At 44.1% G+C, this 23,037-nt stretch overlaps 9 protein-coding genes across 9 annotated transcripts; 4 read left to right on the forward strand and 5 right to left on the reverse strand.

Moving 5' to 3' along the window:
• Positions 1-894: 894 nt before the first annotated feature.
• Positions 895-2,254, forward strand: AOL_s00215g647 (uncharacterized protein; the record flags this gene model as incomplete). The annotated part of the gene is made up of 2 exons (XM_011129849.1): positions 895-1,696; positions 1,764-2,254. 2 exons carry the CDS (start codon positions 895-897, stop codon positions 2,252-2,254), a joined length of 1,293 nt encoding a protein of 430 aa, XP_011128151.1.
• A 377-nt stretch (positions 2,255-2,631) lies between these two features.
• Positions 2,632-4,445, forward strand: AOL_s00215g648 (uncharacterized protein; the record flags this gene model as incomplete). The annotated part of the gene is made up of 4 exons (XM_011129850.1): positions 2,632-2,913; positions 3,012-3,083; positions 3,151-3,431; positions 3,488-4,445. 4 exons carry the CDS (start codon positions 2,632-2,634, stop codon positions 4,443-4,445), a joined length of 1,593 nt encoding a protein of 530 aa, XP_011128152.1.
• A 930-nt stretch (positions 4,446-5,375) lies between these two features.
• AOL_s00215g649 (uncharacterized protein) lies at positions 5,376-6,320 on the forward strand (the record flags this gene model as incomplete). The annotated part of the gene is made up of 2 exons (XM_011129851.1): positions 5,376-5,601; positions 5,677-6,320. The coding sequence occupies 2 exons, from the start codon at positions 5,376-5,378 to the stop codon at positions 6,318-6,320; spliced, it is 870 nt and encodes a 289-aa protein (XP_011128153.1).
• Positions 6,321-6,469: 149 nt separating this feature from the next.
• Positions 6,470-7,571, reverse strand: AOL_s00215g650 (uncharacterized protein; the record flags this gene model as incomplete). Its single annotated transcript, XM_011129852.1, has 2 exons — positions 6,470-6,609; positions 6,671-7,571. 2 exons carry the CDS (start codon positions 7,569-7,571, stop codon positions 6,470-6,472), a joined length of 1,041 nt encoding a protein of 346 aa, XP_011128154.1.
• Positions 7,572-8,327: 756 nt separating this feature from the next.
• On the forward strand, positions 8,328-9,980 carry AOL_s00215g651 (uncharacterized protein; the record flags this gene model as incomplete). The annotated part of the gene is made up of 1 exon (XM_011129853.1): positions 8,328-9,980. The coding sequence occupies one exon, from the start codon at positions 8,328-8,330 to the stop codon at positions 9,978-9,980; it is 1,653 nt and encodes a 550-aa protein (XP_011128155.1).
• A 460-nt stretch (positions 9,981-10,440) lies between these two features.
• AOL_s00215g652 (uncharacterized protein) lies at positions 10,441-12,425 on the reverse strand (the record flags this gene model as incomplete). The annotated part of the gene is made up of 6 exons (XM_011129854.1): positions 10,441-10,741; positions 10,816-11,028; positions 11,088-11,284; positions 11,342-12,006; positions 12,166-12,215; positions 12,307-12,425. 6 exons carry the CDS (start codon positions 12,423-12,425, stop codon positions 10,441-10,443), a joined length of 1,545 nt encoding a protein of 514 aa, XP_011128156.1.
• Positions 12,426-14,678: 2,253 nt separating this feature from the next.
• AOL_s00215g653 (uncharacterized protein) lies at positions 14,679-15,263 on the reverse strand (the record flags this gene model as incomplete). The annotated part of the gene is made up of 2 exons (XM_011129855.1): positions 14,679-15,107; positions 15,153-15,263. 2 exons carry the CDS (start codon positions 15,261-15,263, stop codon positions 14,679-14,681), a joined length of 540 nt encoding a protein of 179 aa, XP_011128157.1.
• A 1,540-nt stretch (positions 15,264-16,803) lies between these two features.
• Positions 16,804-17,635, reverse strand: AOL_s00215g654 (uncharacterized protein; the record flags this gene model as incomplete). The annotated part of the gene is made up of 4 exons (XM_011129856.1): positions 16,804-16,950; positions 17,053-17,140; positions 17,231-17,364; positions 17,429-17,635. 4 exons carry the CDS (start codon positions 17,633-17,635, stop codon positions 16,804-16,806), a joined length of 576 nt encoding a protein of 191 aa, XP_011128158.1.
• A 996-nt stretch (positions 17,636-18,631) lies between these two features.
• On the reverse strand, positions 18,632-21,930 carry AOL_s00215g655 (uncharacterized protein; the record flags this gene model as incomplete). Its single annotated transcript, XM_011129857.1, has 4 exons — positions 18,632-19,785; positions 19,964-20,290; positions 20,356-21,069; positions 21,132-21,930. The coding sequence occupies 4 exons, from the start codon at positions 21,928-21,930 to the stop codon at positions 18,632-18,634; spliced, it is 2,994 nt and encodes a 997-aa protein (XP_011128159.1).
• Between the last annotated feature and the right edge of the window lie 1,107 nt (positions 21,931-23,037).

Raw genomic sequence — 23,037 nt, forward strand, 5'->3', positions numbered from 1 at the left:
GGCTTAGGTCCCATCTTGCGAATCCTGATGGCCTAGAGGCGCTAGAATTCTAAGGCTGAATTCATGAAATTAACAATTTAGGAAGCTAGATAGCCTATAGGCTGATTTGTTAGTACGAAGAACCTAAGTTCCAAGGACAAAGTGAAGTAGGTTGAAGGGAGAATATGAGACAATATTTTGGAGATGACAGTAACGTGACATAATTACTTATATGGTAAATTTATAACCATCATAAAATCTAGATTAATATAATGTAGGCCGCTTCGTGAGCCGGGGAATACATATATATACGAGACAAGGATGTATATAGCAAACATGTTAATATAATATTGACTTAGTCACTTGAACTATTAATATTACTGGATGATTAGTGTTCTTTTAAATTTGCATTTTGAAGTTGTATTCATAACATTTAAAATTGTACTTATCTTTCATCAACATCACAACTTAAGACTTTATATGAGCTTCAAATCTAAGTTTACAGCTATTTTTCGGGGTGGGAACCCATACTATTGGTAGGCTATCATGCCAAATTTGGTTGGACAAATCAAGGTTGCAGGGATAGAACTTGGGGCGCAGCTGGTTCAGGATCCATGGATCCACTCGCATATGCATGCAACGTGAATATGCCCTATGGTAGACATTTGAGTAGGCTTGAGGCGCACATTTAAGACGCTGACTCCTTCGCAATGTCGTTTTTACATTTATGCGTCTATGAATCAGATTTTGATAATTTCTAATTGCTGGAGACTTTAAGTGAAGAATCGAATCTTGCAAAGCTCCCGTGGATTCCGGAACCTATTAATACCTTCGCGCGGCCGATCCAACATCGACCAGTATAAAAAAAACGTCATCCATTCAATTCTACCAACGAAGTCATTAAGAAAACATAAGATGCCGAGAAGCAGGAAGAAGTCTACCTTGGAGGAGTTACCTCTAGACCTCAAAATCGATATCTTGAGATCTCTCGGCTCAATCTACGACCTTGAATCGTTGGGGCTCACATGTCGCACATTTTACAACATCTGCAAAAGCCCACAGTGTACTGCTACGGCTTACCGACAACTACTCATCCATGGAGATCACGGGGAACTTCTACGGGGTGTGGCAGTCCTCCGAGCTTATGGACGAGACGACCAGCTGAAGCTGCTTCAGGACGCCAGCGGGTTTCCGGACAACAATCCAACAGACAACACGGAGTACTTTTACAAGCTTCTTTCGTACCAAAGGACTGTTCGCTGGTTTACCAATCGATTTTTCGAGGCAATGGCAGATAAATATGGCGACGTCCCCCCAAATTCGGCGAATAGCAAGGATTCTAAATCTTCCAAGAGGTTCATACCATCCAGAAGCGAATCCCAAAGATTGGATAATGCATTCCTTATATTCTGGGTTTTGGCGGAAACAATATATTTATTCGAAAACCGGAAACCACACGGGACTATTGACGGCAGCCATATAGACGAAGAGCTTTTTGCCAACACCGATAGATATACTTTCGTATACATTCTACTATGGCAAATCTTGGGAACCTCAGACGGCCTTAAATTGCAGCTGTCGGTTGATTTTTCGGTCATATGTAGTGTTGCACGGTTTCTCTCGGGATCGACGACCCCGATGGCATTACGGTATGCAGATACGTTAAGCCACGAGAAAGTCGCTGCTATATCTTCTAAGTTAGGGTGTCCTGATATCTGTATGTGGAGTCGATAACAGTAATATCATTGCTTAGTAGCATTCTTGCTGATATTTTATTTTTTTAGATAACAGGCAGGGAATATCTAACTTACTAACCTGGAACCTTGGATTGGACGGGCTTCGAAAATTCCTCGAAGAGAAGGATGAGACTATACAAGCCTCTGTTATCGGGAAATACTACAATCGTCCTCTCGAGCCCAGATTTGAGGTCGATGATGAAGAGCCTTTCAAGTTTTTTATATCATGCTTCTACTCTCTAATAGACGGAGTCTGGATTTATATGAGAGATCACTCGGGATATTTAGGAAATATACATTGGAGACCGCTGTGGAGGGAGTCTGGGATCATAAATTTGCTTTTAGTCCCACCGTGGAATCAAGCGGACGAATTCGATATTGACGCCGCCTTTTGTGATGATGAAAGACTTCAAAGATTGGGATATTTTCGGCCGCGGATTAGCGTGGATGGCGAGGATACTGATCAAAGCAGTTTAGAGGAGAAAATGAAGACAGACCTTGTATGCCATTGTAAGGAGGACTGGGGGTGCTGGGATTAACTGCACTGTTTTCCTATGCAAAGTCAACTGTGCGCAGCTATCGTGTTATCGCGTATCGGCACAATTAAATAAAGAAGTCGGCACCGAAGTAAAATATTAGCTAGATGTAAACTAATACTCCGCTCTTTTTTTAATTTTTATTTTATAATACAGATTTTCTATAGTTATTAACACTAGTTGGCTAGGTACTTAAGTAGATTACAACTTTGGACGTTCCGGCCGTCAACGTCGGTGTCATGGTGTTGTTATACCATCCCTGCCAATAGCTGCCAAGATAATTCAGACCCAGCAAAAAGAGGGCCGTTTATTACTTCCTCTCAAACCCCATTTGACGGTCCTCAGAATCAACCCCAATTCGATATCGCTGAGTCTCCACAATGGCAGCGCGCACATCCTGCCTCCTTCTTCGCCAAGTTCGGCCAAAGGCGATAAATCCTCCCAAATTCCGAACACCATCCCGCCGAACCTTTTCATTCTCATCGAGTAATACCGCTTCGGGCGCCGGTGCTGAGTCTGGCAGTGATGGCGGTGCTTCATCCACTTTCAGCGTTCTTCGGGGCCTTGTAGATGAAATGGACAGGCTGGCGCCTAGGTTCGAGGTCGGACCGCGAGATATTACGATACTGAAGGAGCCGGAGGAGTTCTATCGCAGTTTAAAGGTGCGCGTGGCAATTACCCCGCTGGTCGTGTGCGAAAACTCTTTGAATGAAATAGTAATTGAGACGAATAGTACCCATGAATCTTGCGAAATATATAGATGAAAATACTATCTGCGAAGAAAAGAGTATTCATTGCGACTTTATATATCGGAAAGACGGAACACGAACTCGTATGCCTGACCCCGAGAATGGACCGTTTTTTTCTTGAGAACCCACGGATCACTAAGACGATATTAGATTGAAACGATCAAAACCGCTCTTCGAAATTCGCCGACCCTGAAAGTTTCAATATTGACGGATGCTCTGCGAGGGACCCGGGAGGCACCCGACGTCTGTTCTGCATCGCTATTAGTACCGTTAGTTAAGGAATTTGGTGAAGATCGAGTCGAGCTGCGAATGTTCCACACCCCAAATCTTCGAGGGTTTAGAAAAGCCTTGATACCGAAAAGATTGAATGAAGGCTGGGGTCTACAGCATATGAAGCTATATGGATTCGATGACGAAATTATATTATCTGGGTATGACAACAACTGAACGACGACAGTGGACGACAAGCTTACAAAAGATCCTATAGCGCCAATCTATCAAAGGACTACTTTACGAACAGGCAGGATCGGTATCATTTATTTTCTAGCAAATCTATTACCGATTACTACGCGAAAGTGCACGATGCTGTTTGCAGCCTCAGTTTCAAGGTTCAGCCAAATGACAAAGTCGAGAATCGATTTGAACTGGTCTGGCCCTCAAGCAACCCTGCTCCGTCTCCCTTGGAAGATAAATCGGGTTTCAAATCTGCGGCTTCCGCCCTAATATCTCCTTTGTTGAAACCAACATCAGCTCCCGGTCCGCGAAAGTCAAAAACAGTTGTCTACCCGCTAGGGCAATTCACACCATTGATGTCCGACGAAAACCACTCGACGGAACATCCTGGTATATTAAGCGTACTTCGAACTCTATCGCGTGAGGATTTCGCAAAGTCTTCTTGGACGTTTACTGCAGGTTACTTCAACATGCATAGAGAATTGAAAGAGCTACTATTGGCTTCAAAATCAGACCTTGGAACTGTGGTCACTGCTGCTCCTGAAGCTAACGGGTTTTATGGATCAGCTGGGGTCTCGGGGTACCTGCCTCCTGGATACCTAATTCTCGCAAGAAGGTTTCTAGAAGAAGTCGGAAAGGTAAGAGGTGGCGAAGGGGTGGAGCTACTTGAATGGAGGAGGGGCGTGGTAGGTCAGCCAGGAGGGTGGACGTATCACGCTAAAGGCATCTGGATCACACTCCCAGAATACACATCACCGAGCTTAACGGTCGTTGGGTCCTCAAACTACACCCGACGATCGAAAAAGCTGGATTTGGAGATGAACGCTTTGGTGATAACGGATGATAAGGAGCTGCAGAAGGAGCTCGCCGGCGAGATTGAGCATTTGAAGACATATGCGAAACCCTTGGCATTGGAGGATTTCAACAAGGAAGATAAAAAAGTACCTTGGGAGACTAAAGTACTTTTGTGGTTTCTGTCATGGGGATTGTAAATGTAGAATCCCGCTTTTTTTCTTTAGATATCCATTTGGGGCGATACCGCTATGTAATACCAGTACCATGGCCTAGCTAGGTTAGTCCGGAAGTCGCGACCTAGGTAGAGCTGCAATATCTATCTTTTGAGTAACGAGAAGATGCTCTCTTATATTACTTGATTCTGCAACAGTTAACAACGCAGGATAGCGTATGCCTAAATTATTTAACACGACAGTATAGTCTTAAAGTGCACCCGATCCACGTATCATTGCTTACAGAAGAACCAGGCCATGATTAAAAACATGCTATTTAAGTTTTTTTGTCTCGTACAGTTGACAAATCTCAAATCTCCATCACCAATTCTTCGTCGGCTCGAGTTGTTGGCCCCTTTGGGGACATCTCGCTTCAAGATGAAACGCACCCGGGCCTAATTATACATTTGAGCAATCGTCTAAACTCTCATGGTAAGTGCTTCATAAATGTATTACTGAGGTTTGGCGAATGATAAAGAATTAATAAGGGAGATTATCGTTAGTTCCTAAAGATGAGCATATGACGCTAAGATTATTATGGCTAACGGTTGTGACCAGCTCGTTTATGCAATTAGTCATGTAGCAAGATTGTAGTATACTCGGAAGCTGGGACTGTAGCAGCAGCTTCAAGGATATAAAGAATGGATTAGCAGCTTCATACCAAAATTACCATCGTTTAACGTTTTAAACAGCGATGCCCATCGATATCATCATTTTGTGCTTTTTAATTTTAACAAACATTCGTTCCTTTCTATACATTAATTTATTCCTGAAGACCTACCCTAGTAGTATACATTTAATCCATATCTAGCGCATTATAATATTAAGACCATGGTAGCCAGGCCCACATTCTTCTATATTTATATATTTATTACACGTGCTTCATCCATTCTACAAGACGCGTTCGCAACTCCTATGCCAGTTCCTACAGGTAGAGGGGTTGGTAGTATAACGTTTGGAAGTGGTCGTCTAACTTTTGGGAATGGAGGCTCAACAAGTACAAATAATGGTGCCCCTTCTAAGCCTCCAAGTCGATTTATCTATACCAAAGGCACAGAAATAAAAGGATTAGATGGGTTGAGTACGACTAGGCCGAAGGAAGAGACGTCACTCGGGATTACAAAGGAGACTTTACCTAAAGGTTTGTTATCTACAGTCTAATTCAAAAATTTATACTACTGAATGCTTAACTAAAATTCTGTACCCTACTAACTAGTCCTTGAAGCATTTGAAGAATATTTATACGAAGGCAGCCAACAGGTAATGGGACCTTACATCTTTCTCGCCGCCGATGGTGCCTTCCGTGTCCTAAACGACCTCAGCGTAACCACAACAGAGATAAATATCTGGTCAATGTCTAACTTAGACTGCCAAACCGCGAATAACGCTGGTAAAATATTCTCCCAAACCACTATGGGGAGGTCCTACAACCTCAATTTCGACTTCTTCAACAGTGCGCTAAGCTCCAACATGGCCTACTACGACGGTTTAAAACTCTTCGAAGCATACGCAAAGAACCCAGAGATCCTACCAATGTGGCAAAGTGAGAAGAAGTGGCTTACATTATACTCGTTACCGATTGAATGGCAGATTCAGACAAAACTGGTGAAAATGTCGATATGGTATAAAGCCGGGCTGACGTATGATGAGAAGTACTTGAAGGATTTGCAGCATGTTCTGAGTTTGATGTGGAAGATGTCAGATATGGGGAAAGATAAGATGGATATATCTGGGGTGGAAGGGTGGTTGTTGGAGTATCAGGTTCCTGGGAATAAATTTGGGTACACTAAAGGGCTATTGGAAACTATTAATACGAAGTTTGCAAAGTATGTGAAGAATGGAGGGAAGTATATCCCATAGGAGCGTATGGTTTTATTTTTAGATACTTAGGTCCAGACCAATACTTAGGCACCTGTGAATATTTCTAAGTACGTTGTTATATTGTATATATACAGCAAGAATACATGTAATTATCTACATATCACCCCCAATACAGCCGCTGCAGAGCACTAATACGTCTTGATCTTGCCGTAGAAGGGAACTCCAAATGCGGTCAACAACATCCTAGCATCTCTATCGCTAGTCGCCGTAGTTTTGCAAGTGATATGGCAACCAGGAATCATCTTTGCAGGATACATGTCGTAGTTAACTGGATGTAAAGTTAGCATAACTCATTCTATAATATCGGGTGTAGGGGTATAAATTCTCACCTTCGATCTCTGGAAACTGTGCGACAACTTCCGGGTCAAAACCAAAAGTCAAGTTACCTGATCTATCACCAGTGGTTCCTTTAACACCCTTATACTCCTTAATTCTTGGCATAACAACATCTATGCATGTCGCCAAAAACCTGTACATCGATGGACCAGACATTCTGCAAGTAACAGCTATCTGTTGATCTTTCTTCAACTTCCAAGCTGCAACCGTCGCCTTTGCTACATGGAGATTCGCTTTAGATCCCGTAATTGATTGAGCAGCCATAATCGCGACTCGGATAGCTAGAGGGTTCAAAGTTGATGCGTCGGAGAAACAATGGAGCACAACCTCCTCAAGACGTGGAACATTCCTGAAAGTTATCGGCCGATGAGTGAGAGGGAGATAATCCTTTCCACGAGGTCCTCGACGAGGACGGTTTTCAAAGTATGGAGAGTCACCCTCCCATTTCCTTAGACGGTCCTTTTGAGGTTTCTCAACAGCATGAGGTGCACTGTGGGTATATGCCATGGTCATCAAGTCGGCAGCAATGGTATCATTATAGTGATCCCATAATCGTTCGCTTGTGAAAGGACCGGGAACGAATTCACGAGAAGACGGGTCCGAAGGCTTAGGCGGTTGATGAGGATGGTATGGACCACGGTAGTATCTAGGATGACGGATTTGGTGACGACCTACACGGCCAAAACGACGGTGACCGGCCGGGTCCCTCTTTTGGAGGGGTGCCGTGGTTGTGAAGGAACGGTTTGAGGATGTCGGTGTCGAGGAAGAGGTAGGGAAGAGGAAGGCATTGATGGCAGCTATTGAAGGTCGCGATCGTTGAAGGAATGTAGAGTCAAGTGACTTAATATAGCGGGCGCAATTCATCGGAAGCATCTTTGGGGTAATCGATGCCATTGTGATATTGTGGTGGGGGAGGAACAACCTCTACCCAGCAGGCTCGAAAGATAATCGAATCAATTGAAGGTTCTCGAGTCGATTGAAATATCGTTTTCCACCACTGCTGTCCTATATTCCCATCCTGCGGCCGTTTAAGACCCCTGGTTCCTGCCCGATAGCAAAAGAAGTAGTTGGTAGTCGCGCTATCTTGTCGTCAAAAGTTGAGGTTGAGGCCGACGTTCAAAAGCAGAGATTTGGTGTTGGTTTGCCGAAAGTCTTGGCTGTGCGACGTCTTGGCGTTTATTCTGTCCGCTTTCGGAATACCACGTTCACAACGCATTACTCGGTCGTTGTTGTGATCTTCAAGTTCGACGGTGTATCAGACTGAGGCTGGAAAACTGTGATATATCGATCGATCGATCGATCGTGTTACGGGTTAAGTTGTAAGGCTTTCTACTAGAAGTTAATCCCATTCAATGAAGTCTTTCTTCTAGGTGTAAGAACCGAACAAACGATATCTTTAACATCCTCACTTTTAACTGCGCGAGTGCTCCACATTCGATCAATAGCTAAGCTAAGATCATTTCATCGTTAATTCTATACCGTTGTACAATTGCGTATATACGTATAACAAATCACCTCAATAGCACCTTAGATCATATCATCATTACAGCTTTTACTTGGTCTCATACCTAGACACACCTTTACCGTTCTTTTCGATACCGAAACCATCACGAGTTTCTTTCATCTCTTTTATTCTTACATCTGTGAAGGATGATTAGCAATTTAAAACCCGACCCATGCGATATCCCACCTGCGCACACAATCGAAGCGACGATATTCCATGAGTTCAAAGGCTTGCTGAAGGACATAACCCCGAGCCAAGCAAACTTCTGGAAAATTGGCCAAAGATTGGACACAGTCCCAAACACTACGGTCGAAAACATTTGCGTGCATGCTAAAATCGATAGATCCCAACTTACTCGCTACCTCATTAAGCTTTGTGAATGCGGTGCCTTTTCCAATCCTGGATTTGGAGCTACATCTCGGTTTCCAGAACTTTTTCCGGGGGGCGAGGCATCACCGAAAATATTACTCCAAGAAAAAACTACTTCTCAAGTTAATATTCAAGTCGGTGGCCCTATAGCGGATACTCCTGATACCCCTGATGGACCAGGCTGTCAACCTCGGTTGGGTGAAACTGAAAATCAGCCACACTCCGGCCGGGAAGGAGCAAAACCGCGGTCTGGGTTGGCTACCGATAGCGGTCGTATGGGATACAAAATTTTTAGAACTATAGGATGGCACAACACTCATCAACGTTCAGGTGTTTTTGATCCCTCGCCGTCAGAGCTGGCAGAACTTATCGTGGGGCCTGGGCCCGATACTGAGTCAGAAATTGAAAACGATATCGACCTTGATCTGGAGCTTGAGGGTAGCGATAGTGACTCAAGTACAGTAGTTTCCATAGGAAGCAACTTTAACATCTTAAGTACCGCCCTAATCGCACCTCCAGATACATCCTCAATCTTCCTTTCGTATCCGACTCAACATATCATCCTTACGTCAGCACAATTCCTTCTCGAACAATCTTGTCATGCTTTCATACAAAAATGGTATCCGCAAAGCCTACTCGCCGATGGGTTTTCAGAACCCGAAAACTCTGAGCTGCCAAGGTGGTTTAAACTTATCATGCTTCGGCTACCGTATTTACCAGTAGAAGCAATCAACCTCAAAGTCCTGCAAACTCCTGCCGCTCGGAGGTACTCTACGATTGATATCATTTTTAGTCATCTTAAATGGATGCGACATTCAGCCGTTCATCGAATAAAGAAGGAGTCTAAGAGCATAGTAGATATGCTCCAAAGTACGATTATTTTTGCGAAGTTTCTGAAAGACGATGAAGCAAGGATTGGGAGATTTCAAAGACTTCTAGAAAAGACACTTTCGCTCTTTGAAGAATTAAAAAATGAAAAACAAACCCTACGGGAAAACCTAGAGAAAGAGTTGCTAAAAATCAAAAAGTCTCGAGAAATTTTGACTTACAGGGAGAAGATGATGCGGGTGAGAATCTGGAGGGAGGATAGCGCTATCCGAAAAGGTATTACTTTTGATATTAATGAGATCCTGGATGGCCCAGAATCAGGGAATGGATCCATTGGGGTTGATGGAGTTGACGAACCCGAATCCGGACGACCAAATAGAGCAACGCAGATTGGGTGTACAGCCGAGCCAGGTACACTCTCGCGATTGACCCTCCGTATATTTGGAAACTATTTGTCGAGCGTTGGAGGAAGTTGGCGGAATGTAGTAGAAGAAGGGGATCAGGATGCCCGGGCAGAAAACACTGTAGGTGCCGGTTCGGTATCGGATGATAGACCTCAAGGTCAAGATTCTATGGAAACATTTTATTCGCAGTTACCGTGAAGCCTGTAGCTTTGATACCTTCTGGTGGTAGGAGGCTTGCGTGCTACGTACTTGGATGGGTGCTTGTGGAGGGGCTTATTCCTACTCAATCGTTGATTCGAACGCATGGTGGGCGCCGAGTTGCAAAGTTGATAGAGTTATAGTTTTTAGATCCTATAAAAGTTGATACCTGGTCGTTATACTCAAGCTGAATACAAGACTACATCTCATCGTATGGAACCAGCGTATAAAGAAGCGGGATTAGAACCGCTAAATTGAACTAAAATTAATTTTGATACTACTAATAGATAGTATACTATCCAGCCCCGATACAAAGACACCAGTCAAATATAATTGTAGCCCCAAAAGCACCAGCAAAAGTTTATTTAACCCATGTCCAGAATAAAATCAAGTCAATAAAACCCCAGGAGAACAAAATTTTAAAAGATAAAAACAATGTGATCCCAAAACATTATAAAGTCTAAACCTTTGAAGCAACGGGAACCTTAGAGTCGAGACCAATCTCGACAGGTGCGATCTGGTCTTCTGCTGGTGGCAGAGCCTTTTCGTTATCACCATCTTCGCTACCGGTACCGCTGATTGGCTGGTTTCCAGCCTTGCGGCGGCGGATGATGTCGTCGACGTATCTAATAGAGGCAAGTATAATGGCGACGGCAAGAATAGCAGCGCCGGTAGCGAAACCACGGCGGTACTTTGGTTTGTCGTCCGATCTGAAGATTTGTGCGCCATAGATACCGGCGATGTTGGCACCCATGATAATCCTATAGTTGAGAGCGTATTAGGATTCGGTTTTTTCGAACTTTCGATTCAGGGAGAAGCAATGGGAATAACTTACATAGCCATAGCAAGAGCTCTAACTTCAGAGTCGGGACAGGCGAGGGACAACCAAGCGATGTTGAGAGGATGGGAGAAGGTACCGAAACATTGTGTCCAGACGACACCGAAGTATCGGACGTTACGGCTGCTGAGTTCAGTGAAGACTCTGTTGAAGATGTAACCGAGCAAGTGACAGCTCAAGCCAGCAATAACAGTTTCACCACGCTTGTTGCTATATTTTGAATGTTAGCAATGGATCGGAATAATAGTTTCGAAGCGAATAGTTCTTACAAATGATCGGAAACCCAGCTGAAGGCAAAGGAAGTTGGGATCTGGAGGTAGAAACCAACGGATGCGAGGGCGTTACTGGTGAGAGCGGGGAAACCGAAGCTAGTGACAATAGATGGAGAGTAGGTATCGAAACCACGTTGAGGACCGTTGTTGCAAAGAGAGATGAAAACGTGGATCCAGATTCTCCAGTTGGTGAACTAAGGAAAACCGTTAGTCATATGAAACAGCTAATTATGATTTTGAGTGAAACTTACGGCGCGCTTGAATGCACCCCAGTCGATGTGCTTCTTCTTCTTTCCCTTCATTGGGTCATCAATACGGACACGGGTCCTGAGGATATGCAATTCCCTCTCGGTGAAGAGAGATCTTTTAGGGAGGAAGGCACTGCATGGGTTCTTGAAGGAATCGGGGAGCAAGAAACCGAGGACGAAACCGCTGGCAATAGTGAAGAGACCCATGAGAGCGAACAGCCAAAACCAACCTGGCTTGCCACCGACACCTCGCATGTGGAGGATACCGTAGGCGAGAAGCTTGGAGGAAGCTTGTCCGAATTGGTTACCGAAGTAGAAAAACATGACACGCTTAGCGGTTTCGCTCCTGGTGTACCAAGTGGAGAGGGTCCAGAGACCGCCGGGAATGAAACCTGACTCGGTGATACCGAGGAGGAAACGGGAAGCAATGAAAGAGCCATAGCTGTTCTGGAAAGCCTGGAAAGTGGAAACAGTTCCGAAAAGGAAAAGTTGGAGTGTGAGCCACTTTCCGGGGCCAACTCTGTAAAGGATCATGTTGGAGGGAATCTCGGTGAGCACGATACCCAGGGAGAGCATCTGTTGGCCGACGTTAAACTGATTCTGGGTGATTCCGACATCCTTGAAGAAGTTATCGGTAAGAGCGTTGGCGATGTTGCCTCGGTCAAGTTCTGTTACACAACGATATCAGTCAATACAATTGATCAACTCGAGCAACTTCGTTCTCCCGGAGAAAGGGAGATAGATGCATCGCATGAGCAACGCCCGGGTAACGGCGTGCCGGCATCGTCTAAAAGCATCCCAAGTGGGGCGGACAGGCGTCTACTTACGCAAGCAAAAGAATCCGAGGAAAAGCAGTGGCATAATAATAAAGTCCAACCTGGAAGATCGCGGCAAGCACGTCAGTTTCTTAGTTCACAATGAGGGGTCTACATTGCAATATTATGCAAGTAGGAAATGTATTTACGTACTTTCGTTTGGCGGCTTTCTCCTCCTCGAGTGTCCAATCGGACACGAGGTTGAGATTCTCCTCATCCTCGGAGGGAGGAGCAAAGTGGTCCGGATTCTGGACTTTGAGGTCGCTTCCCATTCTTGCGGCTGTTTATGGTCAGATATGAGAATAAAGTACTGGTATTGACTGGAGGTATCTACGCCCTGGCCTAAGGAGAGAACATCTTCAGTTGGGAGAATGGGACCTCTTATAATTCTGTCCTACCCGCAGTGATAACTGCCTTTTGTGCTATCTGATAATGCTAAGAATTTTATTGCTACCATTTCTTTCTGCATTGCTGCACCCAAGCTTTTTTTTCAGCTACGTTCGCCGAGTGTTTTTTACAGTCCATAGTACAGGACCAAGAGGACAAGACTTTGGATTTTCCACGATGTGGTGTCCGTGGCGGGCTGAATGTACCTTAATTTTTGGAGGCGAGCGAACAATTCCCAGCAATTCTAGCAAGTGGCGGGGATCCAGATTGAAAAAAAAAGATCCCACGTCTCTGGGCGGATATGGTGAAATTCACACTTTTGAGCACGCAATTGCAATGGTCGTATCAAAGTCGTTTAATCATTAATGAACAGGACGTGCCGCGTCTGCAATTGCATGCAACAGGCCGGTGCCCAGCCGCCGCCCAGATCCCGCCCAGCCGCCGCCCAGGGTTCGCCCAGGATATTGGCGGTCGCGACAGGTGGGAGTTGGCTCCGATGACGAAATTTTGCTGCGGTTTCATTCGACAAGCTTTCGGTCAACTGAGAGTTTGTCTGCAAGCCTCCTCTTGACTGCGCTGCCTATGCTTGGGGGAGGGGAAGGGCTGGAACTTAGAACCGGGTGGAGACAAGGATGTTGACCACATGCTACATGCCATTGACTTGCTGTGTTAATTGGCATGGGGTGTTACAATTGTTGCATTTTGGGGCAGAACCAGGGTCTGGCGACACAAAGCTAGTCGTTCTGGTCGTTCAAGATAAGCGAATTGCCCAAAGGAGCCAATGGGAACCTCCTGGACCAGTATCAGAGCGGGCCCATTCCGTCGGCACCTTATTCCCACTATCTGGATGGTCCTGGCTAGACATTTAAATTGTAAGTACATAAGTACATACCTGCATGGTTTGTCCTTGTATCGTGTCGTATTACTATCAGCACACCGTTCTGGTAACTGGTACCCCACGAACTCTTTTTTAGTCCATTCCGGGTCGAAGGAATTAACCCTATTAGCTATAAGACCCGATTTTATTAAGGGACAGATCAAATAGGATTCGCTCTATCCGCAGGTACATACGTAAGAATGTCAGAATGTACACCCCATACTCTACGTATGTACTTATTAAATTAAATAATGTACATCTATTGCCTACATGTGTGAAGTATATATGTACATGTACATTACATACATGTATGTATATATGTACACCTGAAGCAAACCAGGGTGTGTGTGAGCTATAGCTGCCGGAATATAGACTCGACTCCTTCTCCAACTGGTTAATATTCGGCGACGTGCGGTCTTGTCTGTCTATCACAGCGTCTCCCAAGCCCTGCAAATCAAATGTCGTGATGTTGAGACCATATGTTGCCTTCTATTTGTAACAGTTGGTGAAAGTGTCTTTGACTAGATTCTTGCAAGATTTTCTTCTCATTCTTCCTTCCTTCTCTCCTGCTTTCTTTTTTCTCCTTTTTAATCGTCTAGACTTGTGGGATTTGCCGCACCTATGCATCTTTCTTGCGCCTGCGTCGTTTAAGCTATATTTCACAACTTTAGACCCGATTGTATATTGCAGTAGCTCGATCGAGAGGCAAGATCGAGACCCATATGATCAAGGTATTTCTTTCTTCCTTCCTTCTCCTTTTCCTTTCTTTTTTTTGCCCTTCAAAACCAAGAGAAAATCTCTGCAGCGGAAAGCCCACTGTTTTGGGTTCGACGAGACAAGGTTCGACACCATCCGAACACTAATATGTCTCCATGAACCCCTCGAGGCAGTTGATCTCGTGCACACTGAGCTAGGCCTAGTCGCCACCAAACTACAAGGCTTTTAATCTCGCCAATTCAAAAGGTTCATTGGACTAACTTATTATAGAGCTGTCACCGTGCAGGGTTCGTCGGAGAACTCTATAACTCTTTGTCATAGATGAGTCTTTAGGAAATCCCATCCCACGTTCTAGGTGGTTTGTCCGTGCTTCGAGGCCGGAAGAACCCCGGTCAAAGTGCAGGAATCTGCACGAACAACGTGCCATTTGTGGCGTTCCTTTTTTTTTTTCAGCCTCGCATTAGTTTGTTTTCATAGCTGGTCTGGAACCCCCCATTTTCTTCATTATGAACGAGCTCATTGAAGAGAATTATCTTCTTCCTCATCATACAAGTTCACAGGAAAATCTCGACTCTCTCTCCGGTATCATTTTCTCGACATACTCGAATGCCCCAGGTGTATTCTTGAACGGCCAATACAGAAGATTCAAGATTTTCCTATCATCATCTTGCTTCCCTGGTGTTAGCCTTCCACGACCTTTATTATCCACTCGAGCATTATCCACAAGCGAATGCACCATATCCTCCTCAGGAATCTGTATCATCTGCTCCCAAAAGGTTCCATTCACATGGTGTCCACACCGAAAATGGTATCCCATCCGGATTTCCATCTTTTCCATCAGAGCCGTATTGTTCGCCTCCAGTAAATCCCGTTGATCTTGAATGACGTTAGTTTCCGTCATGTATGACCGTATTATAGTGTAAATGTCGAAATTCATCTTTTGGACCAACCAAATCTCCATAGATTTGATTAACTGCAAGTTTTTCAGATCTCTTAACCACCAAAAATAAAGTAACACCATAGTACCCTGGAAAAACACATCTGGGATTCCGTCAGTCGCATCCACTCCTCTTTTCAACCCATCGAAAACATCCTTTCTAAATTTCTTGGGATCCAACAATCTTTGCATTGCTTCAAAATCCGTCTTAGCCTCAGGTTCTGCCAACGGAGCCCCCCGGTCGCGTCGGCCCCATCTAGAGCAAAGATAGGTATAACAAATCTGATCTTCTTTCATATACAACAGCGTTGGAATCGTATACTCCAAAGGCGTTCCTGTAGATTGCCCAGGAAAGGAGAGTGCTAGCCGATGGAACTCTTTAACTCGTTCATACGCCCTCTGAAGTGATAGATAAGTTCCGATCTCTAAGTATGTAGAGATCAGGATTCGTAAAGCGTTTACGTAGCTTTCCTGCAACTCGATTATGCCCAGAAATGGCGGATGCAGTGGCCATACAACAAACATGATAATTATGCGTCTAGTGTTGGAACGGGCTCTATCGACGAGGTTAGGCAGAGTGTAATACCGTTCAAGGAGCCGCTCTTCGGCTATAGAGACCGAGTTAATTGCTTCTTGTATTCTTGTGCAATCTGGAAGGTGACGTTCACAATCGAGTGATTGATGTGCGGTATTGCAATACTGAGTCGTAGAGCAGGATTTGCAGGTGACAGGACATATTTCTGAACGGCAAATATAGCAGCTGGAGACCATATTGAGGGGTTCAGGAATTGATCACAAAGTTGACTTAGGCCTTATCGTTAATTCTTCTCTTAAGAAACAAGATTGATAATGATTTCGAGTTGAGATTGTGGCGTACCTTAGCTTTGCGGGTTTTCGATTGGTCTTCAGCACAATTGCACAAGTAATCACAGCTTTGCATTGTAATTCTGCCACTTGATTGGTGACCATGATACCCCGCCTTCGAGCCATATGGGGCAATGACTTAATGCAACAGCAACGCAGATCTATAAGTTCACTTTAAGTTCGACTTCATGAATTCACCGGCCCGCCAGTTTAAATTTCTCCAGCTCACTATTAAGTATTCTATGTATATGACAAGTACTTATGTTCAAGGAAGGTGGGAAAATACTTGAACTATTCACCATTGATATTACAGCGGTACCGGCTGGTGAGGTTTGTGAAACAACCTCGAGAAGTTTAGGCGTCCGTACCTACGGTACTATTGCATATTATATTGCATCTATTGGATTAACGCCTTGGTCAATGCCCTTGTAAGGGTCCACATCTTATATTAGGCTTATATCCAGCAATTTTAACTTATAATTCTAATATTCTGTAGATGTTATCTCAAAGATAGACTTCTATATTAAATATTCTTAGCTAAACTTCGTATTGCAGGTGGAGTGTTGCAAGTTGCAGCATGTTGATCTCGAAACCTCGAGCCGGTGTCGGTTGGTTCTGGAGGCCAACTCGATCACTACATAGCCAAATCATAGACGATAGTTCATCAAATCCTAACTAGTGAAGTATTAAATTAATATTAAAATAAATCGAAAAAGTATTTAACCGTTTCTAAGCAAACGTTGTCGTATTGTATACTAAGCCCTTTGACAGCTCTGCATCTCGAAACACCCCTTGATCAATACCATAGTCTGCTTAAATTATGGCGCATCATACGGTTTTATAATGCGGTGATATACGCAACTACCAACTAGTTGCAGCCGGCTCCACTAACCCGAATGTCATAACCGGTAGTATCCTTCAGGATGCCATTCACCCTCCATTTATCGTAGCTGCAGCTATTGGCGAGTTTTGCTGCGGCGCCGGCAACCCTTGCACGTTTGATTTTAAAACCGGGCTATAGGGGTAATTCCGCACAGATATGCTGTTAGTTAACCCTACTATAATATGTACAGACTGAAATGTCAGGACGCTTAGTGGGTATGTACGAAGCACTCACCTTGGCACAAACGATGATTGCAGTTTTGTGGGTTTTGTAGTTGCGACACCATGCTATTCCACAGTTGAATTTCGGTGGGACAACCAAACTGAGTTAAGAGACGCATTGGTTAGTAACTTTACTTGCCAAAAGGGGAGACGAAGAAAAGGTCAGTAAACTAATGGCTTGACCGAATTACTCTTTATTTCCATCAAAATTCAAAGCAGGGACACCATATTTGAGAACCACATCTTTATGTCCATAGCCGCTAGGAGCCTTCCGGCAGGCTGGAGCCATGAAGTGTCGTTTGACGAGAGATGACCCTGACTGCAGCTAGACCCTGAGAGTTAGTGACAATCTTACAGATAATAGACAAACCGGGATAAGGTCGGGATACATTTGAGGGAGTTGACCCTAAGCTTGATTGTTCACCAATGTGCGGTTCTTCGATGAGGTATGGAAGAAACTCATCGTTGACGGTATTGCCAATGGAGGCGATACCATTGCTGACTTCACTTGTCGCTGGGATTGCGGACCCCCAGGTGGGACAGCTGACCACACAGAGGACGAAAAGGACTGGCTGAATGAAAGTCGAGTATTGCATGTTATAAAGAGACTGATCACCGAGACCCCAGAGCAACTTTAAATATATATATAACAAAAATGAGAGACAGAATTAAAACAACGGATTGAAAGTGTTTAGGAAGCAAAAGATGAAACGGAAAAAAAGTACGACTGCACGTAGGAAGGTGGGTTTTACTGGGTCGAGAATAAGCTCAACTTAATTAAGGAGGAATGGCTTTACTATTTATATCCAAGCTACTAATTAAAGCTTGGTCCCGGATACGATATAGGGATGTGTACTTGCCGAATTCTAAGGGGCTTACCAAAATCACCATATCTATACTATCCATGGTGTTCAAAGGTGCAAACGAGAAACTCACGGATGTTATCTCGTGTCACTTCGGTAGCTGGCGCTGCAAGATTAAGATTAAGCATTGGAATTTGAATAGCTATCGGTTATCGCACCCGCGATTATTCGATGTAATTGGTTCAATTCACTTTTTGTCCAGACCTTTTTCGTAAAGAGCTAGTACTAGTTTGTCGACTGTGCCGCTTCATTGCATAGCAAAATGCTGACTATGGAAGCATGCTTCGACGAACTTGAATTTAATTCACGTCCGGAATAGTGATCTCGCGAACAGAACCAAGGCAGAGCTGAGCGTCCCCAGATTACGAACAGGACGGAAGCTCGATGCGCTAAGTCTGTTGGGTTATCTTAATCGACTGCATTTTAAAAACCCTGATGAGTTATATACTAAGTATATATATGATGTCGTATTTGAAGGTTCATAGCTGCAGCTGAAAAGATCGAATATTAATGCTAACGGTTGATAATTATATACAAAATAGTAGATTTGTTTTACAGATAATGTAAATTCGGTTTGATTTGCTGGTGCAATTGCAAAGTCTGGTTTGAGACAATGGTGCAATGCGCAGTAGCAATTAATTCTGGTTTACCAGACAAGTGTAATATAATGTGGATTTTTCGAAATTTGGAAAATGTCCAATGAGACTATCGTGTATTATTCAAAAGCATTCAGAGTATTTTTCCCCTGTGTATCTTTTCCACAATCTGTACTGCCTCTCTAAATTGACCAAGTTCGATGTAGGTCTTCCGAAGATTTCCCAACAGCCGAAGAGTAAGAGTATTTGAAAGACCGTAATTCAACTCAGAACCCGCCGCGGCTTTTCTAAAGCATTCACAAGCTTCAGCGTAATCGTTTAACTCGTTTTTGAGCAATCCAAAGTCTTCAAACATCAGGATGGCGCGTAAATCCCATTCCTTTGGTGTTTCCTGCCACAATTCTACACTCTTACCCAAATATTCTTCAGCCTTGTGAAGTTCCCCCCGGCGGAAGTATAAGTATGCGCGGTTTCTCAGGGAAGACAGATACATATTTTGAACCCAGTCTGGGCCCTCCATATTTCGAAGCCTTGCTATTAAACTTTCGAATACCTCTGCTGCTTGATCTAACTCGCCACTTTCGGAAAAGTATCCAGCTTGTAGTATCTCGCACCTAATCAAATAAAAATCATCTAGATCCGGTTGTAATACCTTGAACCTTTGTCGAATTTCATTGATTTCTCGGCCGATATATTCTACGTCGATTTCAGAATCAAAACTGTCAACTCCAAGATGCATATATACTCCGAGCAACCGCTGGCGAGCTATAAGTAAGTCAACTTCAACATTGGGATCTTCAGGTAAAGCGTTCGTGTATATCTGAATCGAAGTTTTGAGAACTTCGATGGCAATATGATCTTCTTCCCATTCGCATTTGGTTTCTCCTAGCCTGAAAAGGGCAGCAGCAAGCTTCTTATCCTTTGAATCTCGGTTTACAACTTTCTGTTTCAACAGATACTGATCCATGCATAAATTAAGGTGAGCCATATTCGCGCGTTCGTAAACACATTCGCTAAGTTTCCGATCGGTAGGTTGGCCAACAACCCCCCAACCTACTAAACGAATGGCAGCTCGTGCACCAATTGAATGAAGTTCGGCCAGCCGCTCTTTATTGTCTTCCAGGACAACGATGTTCTCTTTGCAATAATAATTCTTTGCCCAGTGTTGGACTAATGGGTGGATCCAAAATGACTGCTTTTCCTCGGAGGTGCCAAAGCTATCCGATTTGCGCGTAATCAGGGAGTATGTGACAAGCTCATCTAGAGCTTCATCTAATCGGGAGGTATCTACATCAGCCAATATATTAGTGATTTCCTTTGGGTATATAGACTCTGACCAACTGCATGGATCTATGGAAAATAAATTAAACTTCAGGCCGAATTAACCAGCCCATACGGATCCGTGACCATGGCCACAAATCGCAAAGAAGGGAATATATTTGGCAAGGAAGTCTAGGTATCGTACCATTCTGCGCCCAGTCAATAGCTCCCACGCCACGGTAGAGTAGTTCCTCAGAAACCCCATGAGGGCTTAAAAAAGAGCAAAGTCTAAGAAGTTCGATGGCGTAAGGATTGGATTCCATAATTGTATGGACTGATAACATCCAGCATGAGAAGACGCCCTCCGGGTATCCTTCAGATTTCATCCCCAGATATCGACTTAAATTCTCATTAAGTCTAGCTAAATATTTAACGAGGCTAAGCGCCGTCCTAGCAACGTACGCGGCAGCCTGCGACAGCGCAACTGGGAGGTATCCGAGTTTATTGGCCACTTCTTCCGCTGCCTGCCTGACTGATATCGTATTAGATCCTAAGTTAACCTTATCATATGATATAATGGCAAGGGAGAAATTTTACCTTCGGTAGCCACGTCGGTTTTCCTGCCCAAAAGTAACTTTACTGAAGAATTCAAGTCCAGATGTGGAATGGAGATGATTTCAGCATCGGGAACTCTTATTCTAGAAGTTATAATGACGTGGCCATAGTGGCAAGAGGGAAGCAGTTTATTTATCCCTTCAATCCCCTCTTTGGTATCTATAGAATCAAATACCAAACACCATCGGTGATTTCCTTCTTTCAACATCCAGTTACGAACGAAATGCCACGGGTTCTTTGAGGCTTCATTTGTCAACTGTCCGGAACCATCTATTTGGCCGGGAATTCCAAGCTCTTTTTCGACATCTTCAAATTTTCGTTGGTCAGTACGCACATGGCTGTTGTATTTGGTATCATAATGAGCGACTAAAGCCTTCAAAAATTGTATAGCAGTCGCATGTAAGGTTCTGGTGTCGGCAGCGTGGATCCATATGATAGCCGTATAGCTTTTTTTGTTTGTCTCGACAAATTGTCGAGCGAGCTGGGATTTCCCTATACCGCCCATGCCATGCAAATTTACCATCACACGTGGATAATAATCTTGCTGAGATCCTGTTTCTAGGTAACTTTTTATTTGATTCATTTCGTCATCGCGGCCGCAAAATTTAGTGTCGAGGGGATGGGAAGGAACAAAGGGCGGCTCGAACTCGTTAAAGGGGCGACTTGTTAACGTTGGGTCGAGACCTCTTAACCGGACTAGACGTATATCACAGCCAGTTAGCAATGATAAAACTATCTATAGAATCTGGCGTACGTACCCTTAAATTTCCGCCTAGTTAGCTCATAGAGCCATGATGTGAAAAGGTCCAACTGGCTTATATGCTTCTCGAGCTTTTGGCTATCATAAAGTGCCCAGTCGAAGCATTGTGCGATTTTCAGCGCCTCGCCATATCTGCTTGTCTTTTCTTCCACCAGCTTGATATGTAAGTCCAAACCAGTGACACAGGTATCTAAGTTGATTCCACTCGAGAGGTCGAGGAGGGTGCCTATGCTACCAACAGCAGGGGCATCTGAATACTCCGAAAGTTCAGAGGTACTACGGCTGGCTTCTTTCAATGACTGTATGTTTTGAGAAGGTACGATGAAATTGTCATCTGATGTTACCGCTCCTGTTTTTTGATGTCCAATCTTTTTGCGGCTGCGTCGGAGCCAAGATAGCCTCGTTCTCCATCGTTCCGGTCTTTTGACTTCGAGTTGCGCTCCTTCAACCCGTGGTAGCTTATCCGAGCTTGAGCCAGCGACCTGGTACTTCTTGTTTAACTGGTTCACCCCCACAAATTCTCCAGCGATTAGAGCGAGTACATCTAGAGTCGTGGCGTAACGCATCGTTGACGCCCCAAGTACCACTTCTAGATCTTCTCCCAATCGTTGCAACTGGCTAACCCATTCTTCGAGCTTGACGTATATTACTTTGAGAGCGACTTGGTGTTTTTGTAGTTCAGTGCCAGCTAGCTTCGCACTTTGAAAAATATCATATCCTTTGACAGATATATTTATTAGCTGTTGGACTACCGCCGGGATCGCGAGCGCCACGCCCACTACCTCAAGTCCCGACATTTGATACCGTTGGTGAAGCTCAGAAGGATATATCTTCTATATCTTTAGCTATACATATAGTCGGCATTGAAAACTTTTTTATTTTCTTTTATAAGCAAAGAAGGCTATGAACTAAAGCCTTCAGCCTAACCGTCGGGTTGAAATTTGCTAGATACCAAATATTTCGATATCTAACTGGATCTCTCGAAAGGAGACTGGCTGGATTAATATCGACTACCAGCGGAACGAACACGAACTGGATATAGATTATTGTGTTGTAATATGAGGGCTACTTGAATTTCAAGAGCGGGGTCTGAGCTGGTTTAGTGTCGAGACTGGAGCGGGGTAACTTAAAGGATTAAATCGAATCTAAAAGGCTAGATAATATATAATTAGCTATCTCAATGAGCATATGGGCGCAGCAGCAATTAATTCTGATTTACGAGATAACATATGGGTGGCTGCAGCAGCGCTGCGCATCCGGAATGTGTTCTTATGGTGTAATATGTATGGTCAACTCCAGCAACTGTTCTACTATGTGTAAGGTTGTCAGTGCATTGGTAGCCTGTTCGATGCAATGTATATGGCATAACCCTACTAATTCCACCAACTATCGTTGGCCGTTGGGGGAGGCTTCGGGTTTTACTGCACGAGCAGCTGCAGGATCATGCGCAAGTGACCTAACTCGACGCAAAAATGGAGGGGAATGCAAGGCTGTCTATCCAGTAGAGGACACTTTAGGATATATCTATGAGTACTTCCAGCCTCAGATACAGGATAATCCATCCTGCGTGGAATAGTGCCAAGGAACGGCTTTCAAAACTGTATGCTCCACAACGGAGTATCTTCAAGCCTATGAGGTCTCAAACTTCCAGGTCTTTAACGTTGCTTAACATAGCGTCCTCGGGCCGCTCCGAAGTAGAAGCCGGAATTAAGATTACCTAGCCGGGTCGCTAACGTATCGATGAATCAAATTTAAGTATCTAATCCAAATTTCTTTCTATGTATCTCAAACCGATGTTAGCTTACTAGTCAACATTTTAACAAACGGTACAGTCCCGCATTGAGCGCCTGGACATGGATACGAGGCTACAGGTGCAGGCCCACTTATATTTCGGCCTGACGGGC

Source organism: Orbilia oligospora (genome assembly GCF_000225545.1).
Source record: "Orbilia oligospora ATCC 24927 unplaced genomic scaffold scaffold00215, whole genome shotgun sequence".
NCBI lineage: Eukaryota > Fungi > Ascomycota > Orbiliomycetes > Orbiliales > Orbiliaceae > Orbilia > Orbilia oligospora.